Below are 10,000 nucleotides of genomic sequence, written 5' to 3'. Positions count from 1 at the left end.
TCTATGCGTTATGTTGTGTTGTACACTTCACTGCAATGAATACATGCTTTAAACATTTGGATGATGTCATCAATAAATAGGGCTTACGTCAGGTAAACTAGGACACTTAAAATGAATAATAAAGTAATCTCTGCCCAATTTGCCAGAATTCACCCTATTTATGAAAATATATCTTTAATTATAAACAAGCACAAGGTACATTTTGTGAACTATCAGCAAAATAACGAATCATATGTGTGAAGTGATTCATCTCTAAAATAGTTTTGTGTTTGCTCACAAAAAGTTTTAGGTTCCCTCATAACCCCTTTATCCATCCCTTATGAAAATGAACAATGGTTTTAGTAACTTTAGTTCAACTCTGGTATTTGTAGTTAAATCATAGTAAACACAAAAGATAACATTTTATTTCATCAGCAAAGACAAATGTGTTCAAAAGAGTTTGTTCAGAAACATGAAACATGACGTGTGTTCATGTGTTCATCACCTGCAGTTTTGGGCACAGGAAGTGTTCTGCAGGAGTGTGTTGTCTTGATAGGGGGTAGGGGTCTCCTCAACAGCGTCACGTGTTCAGATGACATCACATCTGTGTGATCAGTGAGCACCTGTGAGAACGCCAGAGATTCAACAACAGGTGAGAAGAAGGTGGCGGCTTTTGAGATGACGGGACTTGTTTTTCAGGAAGTGGGGTAGGTATTTGGCAGTTTTGGGGGACTCTCAGGGAAGGGATGAGGAGAGAGAAGTTTAGTTTAATTATGTATGTTTATTATATATTTTATTTATGTTATTTTTATCTATTTTTTATTTTTTGTGTGTGTGTTTTATTTTATGTGACCACAGGGGTGTTCTTTGGGGTTGGTGTTTGGGGAGGGTTAAAACAGTATATTAGTGAGGGTTGAAAGTTAAATGTTGATTCGCTGTGTATGTGTTGTGTTTTTCTCTCTTGTGTTATTTTCTTTGAATCAGTAATTTTTTTTTAGTTGCAATAAAATAACAGGTGAGAAGAGACACGTGAGTGAAAACAGTTTTTTTATATACATAATAATACTCATTCTACAGGCAGTAAAACAAATCATGAATCACATCATGAAGTCTATTTACCTTACAATATATATATATATATATATATATATATTTTTTTTTTTTTTTTTTTTTTTGCAGTAGTGTTGCCTGTACAAAAAATATATTTTTTTATTTTTTATTAATACTTCTTAATATAATTTTTTATTTAGCCTTGCATTAATGAGAATTAGAGGTGACAATATACTTAATTGTTATAAAAATAATGCCACAATAAAAAAAAAAAAAAAAAATTGTTTCTTTTGATTTTGTGTTGAAATATAAACTGCACATATTCTGGACAGATTTCGTAAGATTCACATGTAAATGCTTAATGTCGTTATATCAGGACACACACCTGACTTTTACATAAACTACTATTTACTTAAACTGCTTAAACGAACAACTTCGATCATATAAAAGATTATGACGTCATACCTCACGCATTCATGCAGTCTACATCTGAGTTATTCACACCTGCATTCCTCATATTTGCATTAATTCCATTTCCTGTACATTATTCACTTGTTTCATGCGTGATTATAGAAATAAAGTCTGGCGAAACTCACGGTTGTCCGGGAGATGCACTCTGAATTTGGAGTCCGTAGCAACCGCCTTAGCAACCGCCTGTCAAACTTACGCGCTTCAAAAGCCAGTTGGCAGTGTCAGTGACGTCATTACGCAAACAGTTGGACACTGGTGGTCACATTATTATTGAATAATCTTCCCAAATGACGTTTTCATATTCAAGTAAAGCAGTGTTTGATGAAGCACGTGTTCTGTCAACATGTTTTATGTCTTTGATTCTCTCTGTTGTTCTAGTCCATTTTGTGATCTTTGCTCACCCTATTCATTCATTCATTCATTCATTCATTCATTCATTCATTCATTCATTCATTATATTGCTCTGGTATCATTGTTATCCATACTGAAGCAAGGTTTTGTTTATGAAAGGTGCTATATTGTTAATTAGGGCTGGAAAAATGTAATTCTGTTTATACTGAACTGACTTCAGCAATTCATTTCTTTTAGTGTCTAATAATGCACTGGCAATGTACACTTAAGTTTCCAATAAACTTGCCATAAAGCTTGATATGAACTGAATCTGCCCATTTATAATTCAGAAAAGTCCACTGAAAAACACCTGAAGATTTTGCCCAACTTTTAATTACAGCATGTCCACTGATTGCATGACATGTAAACACACACTTGTATCAAAGATTAATACCTGTAAAAATGTGTCTAATTAACTCTATCGACAAAAACCAAAACAGAATATTTTAACCCTTAAATGCACGTGTGTTTCACCAAACATCATTACATTCTCGTGTCTTCAGCGAACTTGCCACATATTTCTATCACGAATGGATCTACAAAATGACCAGATAGTGTCACATTTTCAAGATAATTAGAAAATAATAATAGAACAGAATATATTCTGATATATTTTTGTTTTATTGTTCATGTATCAAAGAGATGATGCAACAAATACAGAACAGGATTCATAATTTACACACTGATAATTAAATGAGACACAACTGACTGTCAAACACATATTGAACTACACATAACACATAATATACACATAAACTACACATAATATACACATAATCTACACATAAACTACACATAATCTACACATAATCTACATATAAACTACACATAAAATACACAAAATACACATAAACTACACATAAACTACACATAACACATAATATACACATAAACTACACATAATATACACATAATCTACACATAAACTACACATAAAATACACATAAAATACACATAACACATAATATACACATAAACTACACATAATATACACATAATCTACACATAAACTACACATAATCTACATATAAACTACACATAAACTACACATAAAATACACATAAAATACACATAAACTACACATAAAATACACAATCTACACATAAACTACACATAATCTACACATAAACTACACATAATCTACACATCTACACATAAACTACACATCATCTACACATAAATACACATAAACTACACAAACTACACATGAACTACACATAAACTACACATAATCTACACATAAACTACACATAATCTACACATAAACTACATATAATATACACATAAACTACACATAATCTACACAAAAACTACACATAATCTACACATAAACTACACATAACTACACAAACTACACATAATCCACACATAAACTACACATAATCTACACATAAACTACATATAATATACACATAAACTACACATAATCTACACATAATATACACATAATCTACACATAAACTACACATAATCAACACATAAACTACACATAATCTACATATAATCTACACATAAACTACATATAATATACACATAAACTACACATAATCTACACATAAACTACACATTATCTACACATAAACTACACATTATCTACACATAAAATACACATAAACTACACATAATCTACACATAAACTACACATAATCTACATATAATCTACACAAACTACATATAATATACACATAAACGACACATAAATACACAAAAACTACACAAACTACACATAAACTACACATAAACTCCACATATACTACACATAATCTACACATAAACTACACAAACTACACATAAACTACACATACTCTACACATAATCTACATATAATATACACATAAACTACACATAATATACACATAATCTACACATAAACTACACAAACTACACATAAACTACACAAACTACACAAACTACACATAATCTACACATAAACTACACATAATCTACACATAAACTACATATAATATACACATAATCTACACATAATCTACACATAAACTACACATAATCTACACATAAACTACACTTAATCTACACATAAACTACACATAAACTACACATAAACTACACATACTCTACACATAATCTACACATAAACTACATATAATATACACATAAACTACACATAATATACACATAATCTACACATAAACTACACATAATCTACACATAAACTACACAAACTACACATAAACTACACATACTCTACATATAATCTACACATAATCTACACATAACCTACACATAAACTACATATAATATACACATAATATACACATAATCTACATAATCTACACATAACATACACATAAACTACACGTAAACTACACATAATATACACATAATCTACACATAAACTACACATAATCTACACATAAACTACACTTAATCTACACATAAACTACACATAAACTACACAATCTACACATAACATACACATAATCTACACATAATCTACACAATCTACACATAATCTACACATAAACTACAAATAATCTACACATAAAATACACATAATATACACATAAACTACACATAATATACACATAAATTACACATACAGTATGTATTTTCTCAAGCACTTTTTGAGTCTAAATAGATGCACAATTTACATTATTTCAGTAGTACACCCAAATGACAATATCCAAATCATACTGATCATGTGTTAAACTTGCTATAGTTTACTTCAATGTTGTTTCTTCATCAAATATTAATGTTAAATGTAAATTAAGTCAATCAGCGCCAACTTGAGTAAGAAACAGCATGTGTATGAGATATTGATAATTCACCATTGTTGCACAGAAAATCAACGTGATACAGTGGTCATTTGTATGAATATAACAGTCATTTGTCATATAATAAACAAAGAAATATATATCATGTGGTAGTAAAGTTATATGGATATCAAATAACGTAAAGACCATTTGCACTAGGTGTAACACAGCGCATGTATTTGCACTCAAATAGTCTGATGGAAACACTGAAATTGAAAACAAACTGTGTATCTCCTCAATGGTGTGGATGTGTTTTCTCGTATGGACGACCCGGGTTCGATTTCCCCTTTTGCTCCTGTCACCACTCTTAATATTTCCTTTTATACTACTCATAATAATACATAAAAATGACTATAAAAAGTTGATTTCCTTGACATCGAAGAGAGAAACGTTTGATCCGTGTAAAATAAACCATGGTTTTACTATAGTAATACATTTACATTTAGTCATTTAGCAGACGCTTTTATCTAAAGCGACTTACAAATGAGACACATAGCAAGCAATTTGTCATACAAAGTTTAACAACATCTGCAGTATAGGACTGCCAAGTTCTCACAGTGGCTGGAGTAGATGCTAGCACAGAAGAAAGAGACACATTAATTGCAGGTTAAGTGCAGTAGTAAGTGCAATTAGTGTGGATTGGTTAAGTGCTCATGAATGTTGAGATGTTATCAGCAGATCGTTTGGATGTTGGAAGCTCATTCCACCACAGAGGAGCAGAGAAATTGAACGGTCGTGAAATAGACTTTGAGCCTTTTTGCAATCTGATTTTTAATGTATTTATTTTTTATTCATACAATAATATTATATACATAGGCATATACTTGAATAATTTTTAAGGCATGATTTTTAATCACATTATTCATTTAAACCGCACAATGCAGACTTTTAGACATTTTAGACAGATATTACAGCTTCATTTCCTGTAAAGCTGCTTTGAAACGATGTGTTACACAAATAAAAATGACAACTTGACTTGCCTATACAATAGCCAAGTAAATGCTGAAAACGTTGAAATGTCAAATAAAATCACAAAACACTATCCACTCCGGCCATTTATTTTGCCCAAATATTCAGATTGGTAAACTGCTATTGGGTTTCCCCTAGATGATTCTTTAATTATTACATTTGGTCCCCCATATTGTGAAAACCTAATTACATTCTTGAATCATCCATTTCTAAACCTGAAAACTACAAATCCTACAATTTCCGAAAGTCACTGTGTGTTTGATCCGGTGCTGTATCAGGGGTTGTGCCAGGATATTTTTTACAGGGGGGCTGGGCAGGGTACCAGGGGGGTTGCAGGTGTTATATCGTGACCAGGGGTGGGGGGCACATGAGGGACCAGGCTTCTGTCAGGGTGCCACTGCCCCCAGGCTCCCCCCCAGAACCGCCCCTGTACTGTATGTCACTGGTGTGAGATGTCACTCAGATTACCTTATAAAGACATGTGCTCTGTGTGTTCCTGTTTCTTGTGTTGTGTTGGCCGCTCTCTGTCACTTCCTTCCTCTCACATTTGAATAGACGCTCGCTGCAGCACCTCTGAGCCGAAGACACTGAAGCCCAGCGACCGCAGGTACGAGACCACCTGCACATCAGATCTATCAGTCATTTATTCTTTATTTGATAAATATAAAACTTTCAGTTGAAGCTCCAATCAGAAACAATATAAAAAGTTAGATTTTTATTGTCTAGTTCTTTAGAAAAGCATTGATGTTCAAAGTTCTGGTGCTTTTAAGAACCCAGAAACCAATCTAGTGATCTGAAGAACCTGTAATGGAAAATTAAGAACTTTATTCATCTACAGAGAGCAGTGTTGGATGTAATCTGATTACAAAGTTATTAGTTACTGTAACTGAAAAACTTTTAAAGTAAAAAAAGTCATTGCTTTTAAGTACATTTATTACGTTACACATATATGCAAAATAATTGTTTTTACGTAAAGTACATTTGACATATGAAGGGTGTTTGACAATGAACAATGAGAAAATATAGGAATTATTTTTCATTTGTTTCTGTGAAAAGTGTTTTTAAGTAACTTAAAAGTAAATTAATCAGTAGTAATGTGATTACTTTTCAATGAAGTAATCAGTAAAGTACTCTATTTACAATGTTAGAGTACTAATTAGTCATTCAGTTGGCTTAGTTGCAGACACTGTTTAGGGTTTTTCCAAAATCCTTATCCAAAGACCAAAAAATCTCCTCCTAAAGCTTTCAAGCCACAAACACCAAAATTGGCACAGACCTTCAGACTGTTCTGACTTAGTGCGCTCTATCTTTTCTAACTGATCGGACTTTCGTTTTTTCTGTTTCGGACCTTCAAACTGGCCAAAAAAACTTTTCTGTTGGACCTGCAAGACCTCAAAATTGAAGCTTTTAAAAAGATTTTTCACTTTCAGACAACGCTTTGTCAAGCCAGCATCAAAGTTTTCCTTGACAAACTTCATTGTCTAGTTTGTACTTTTTTTTGGGACCATCCCCAACACTAACCGTGAGAGATGGTTCTTTATAAGAAGAGGGCTTGTTGATGATCTCATGCACCATTGAAGAAGCTTTATTTTTTAGAGCTCAAACACTAATCGAACACACCTGAAGCAGCTAATAAAGGTCTTCAGGATTAGTTGAAATTAGAAGCAGGAGTATTGGGGCTGTTTGGAGATAATCTGCAGGAAAGTGGCCTTCAGGAGCATGGTTGAGAATTACATGCTTCACATACTAGACTTCTCTGCTGCAGTGATACTCGTGTCCATTCTGATGAAGCGTTTGTCTGTTTGTGAGCTCTTTGCTGAAATGTGAAGCAGAAGTGCAGCTCAAACGAAACAGGAAGTTGCGGTTGAGCTGCCAAGAGTGCATGAAGCGACTGCGCTTCTGATCCGATGCCTGCAGCTCTTCAGAAGCGCATGTGGTCGCTCGCTGATGGTCTTACTTAAAATCACACCTTTGCTAAAGGCTGTAATGTACAGCAAATTTGTTTCGTCCCGTTCATTTCCTTCTTGTCTACAGGCGACACTAAACTCAAATCACACTGCACATGAATGCACGTTTGTCTGGATGAAAGATCAGATCATGTGATACACATGTGAAACTCTCAATGCAGCCATTTTAAAATGATATTGTCCTGTCAATGCCATATGATAGTCCAGATTTATGTTCTGATAAAACATCTTCTACTAACCGTTTATCTTTCTCATGCATGCAAACTTACAGTGACATTTGATTATTTTACTGAACTGTGAACAGATGGCTCTTTAAAGAGAGCAACATTTGCATGATAAATGCTTTGATATGGAGTGAGTTTGATAGAATTTACTCTGTTAGATCCATGCAATATGAAACACAAAATTAAACCCAGCTCCATGATTCAGACAAAAATGCTTTTGTGATCAAAACTCAAAAATATATTTTAAAATGAGACGGCCTCCAAGTGCCACAGTGAAATGTCTGGATATACTGTGGATATGTTGCTTTAATTGTAACTGAGCTTTACTTCTGTTTAATTTACATCTAATTAATCTTATAAAACTGATCTATTCATTACAATCACATTAATAATCTTGTTTAATGATCAAATCCTCTTGTTGATTAAGCCTTAGCATATAGCAGTGATGTGGAACAGCCAAGTATGCACTTGATTTAAACTGTGTTTAATGTACTATCTACTAGAGTATATACTGTAGGCATCAAAGAACACAACATACATTTATTGCCTGTAAAAAGCACTTTAAACATTCATTTTAGGAAAGGTGCATTTAACTTGAAAGGAAACAGAAGGAGAAATCATAGGAAAATGTAAAAAAAAAAAACATTTACAATTAGATGTCAAACAATATTGGATTTTGCTGGTACCGAAAACTGAGCTGGTAGAAGTTTTCAAATTGATTTATTAAATGTTAAAAGATTTTCTCAGTCTTCCCAGTTGCTGTTCATTGTTTAACCAAAAATCCCAATAATAACCCGAAGAAAAAAAGAAGATTTGGTGCATAACCCAGGACTTTTAACTATAAACAAACCCGAAATTCACTTAAGACTCTTATTTGGAATGACAGAGACATGGCCCTGTTACAATGCTCTATAATTAAGTATTTATTAAATTACGTTTTTTATAGCCTATAAATTCACCAGATGAGTTAACTGTATTATTATTCACAAGATATGAAGTTATCGACAGCGTGCATGCAAACTGGGCACGTTTCCATGTAATCTCATTTTTCATTGCATGCCCTTGCTTCAAATTAGATCACTTGATTATCTAATCAAAGCAACACAACATGCATTGAAGTGAGGATACAATATGGATGAATACTGTCTGTGGTGAAAGATTAAAAAGATTAAGCAAATCCCCACGAGGTGTCAGAGATTGTTTTATTTCACGTCTGCTGTGGTTATACTGGAGAATCTTCCAGCGCTGGTCACAGAGGAAACTATCGGCAACTATCGGCAATTAACGGCATAAATATTTTCCCATATCGATAGTTCCAAAAAGCAACTATCTGCACCGATTAATCTGTAAAACCAATATATCCATCTACCTCCACTGACAATGATCTCAGGGGTTTTATAGTTCAGTCCAGATAACCCTGATGGAGACTGAAGCTGCTCAAATACCTGACATGACACCTGACAGATTTCTTTGAATTGTCCTTAAGGAGGTTTAGAGGAACATTATAGAATCAGCATTCACTCTCATTCATTTCTCATCTCACACTATTAAGCAGGAATTAAACTCTGCTGATCTCATGTACTCAAGGTCTATATTTCTATATCTGCTGTCAACATATAGTAAGATTTACCATTACCCTGCATTGCAATAACAAGTATGAATTATCATACATGTGCATTATTATGCATACATACATTCATTTATCATAAATGTTGGGTGTCTTAGTTTGTTCTCCTCCTGAAACCGCATTTTTGTTACTCAAAGATTTCCTGTGTGAAATGTCTTGCATAATGCTTTTCTTCTCTCGTTTTAAACTAGATGGCATGTTATATTATCACTCCATATAGAGCAACATACAAGAATTAAACTACACCTGCTCTTATTGACAGGTGAAATATTCTAACAGTGTGACATCATGGCGGGCAAATCACAGATATCCGCTGAAGAGATCGAGGAACTGAGAGAAGCTTTCAATAAAGTTGGTGAGTGAAAACACAGACACAGTGATGTTCTTACAACAGTTATGAGTGAATATGTCACCTATCATCACTACTACTGATGTCTGATTTGTGAACGATTCGTTAATTTGAAGCGATTCTTATGAATGATTCACTTGAACTGCTGAATGCAGTTGCAGTGTTGAGGTGTTACATTGAAACTGTCGCTTCCTCAAACT

The 10,000-nt window shown here is 33.4% G+C and overlaps 2 protein-coding genes across 2 annotated transcripts in view; one reads left to right on the top strand and one right to left on the bottom strand.

Moving 5' to 3' along the window:
• LOC127448052 (uncharacterized) overlaps positions 1 to 7,208 on the bottom strand; it is a 25,832-nt gene extending 18,624 nt beyond the window's left edge. Inside the window, exons 1-2 of the mRNA XM_051710305.1 lie at positions 7,155 to 7,208; positions 485 to 602 (exon numbers count right to left, since the gene is read on the bottom strand). Of these exons, the coding sequence (XP_051566265.1) occupies positions 485 to 602; positions 7,155 to 7,208 (172 nt within the window). The remainder of the gene's footprint in view (positions 1 to 484; positions 603 to 7,154) is intronic.
• Positions 6,143 to 10,000, top strand: part of LOC127448250 (plastin-2-like) — a 20,508-nt gene continuing 16,650 nt past the window's right edge. Inside the window, exons 1-2 of the mRNA XM_051710644.1 lie at positions 6,143 to 6,240; positions 9,714 to 9,806. Coding sequence (XP_051566604.1) covers positions 9,740 to 9,806 — 67 coding nt within the window. The 5' untranslated portion in view covers positions 6,143 to 6,240; positions 9,714 to 9,739. The remainder of the gene's footprint in view (positions 6,241 to 9,713; positions 9,807 to 10,000) is intronic.

Source organism: Myxocyprinus asiaticus, chromosome 11 (genome assembly GCF_019703515.2).
Source record: "Myxocyprinus asiaticus isolate MX2 ecotype Aquarium Trade chromosome 11, UBuf_Myxa_2, whole genome shotgun sequence".
Classification (NCBI taxonomy): domain Eukaryota; kingdom Metazoa; phylum Chordata; class Actinopteri; order Cypriniformes; family Catostomidae; genus Myxocyprinus; species Myxocyprinus asiaticus.
Note: the sequence above shows the minus strand (reverse complement) of the source record. Positions and strands in the feature narration are given on the sequence as shown.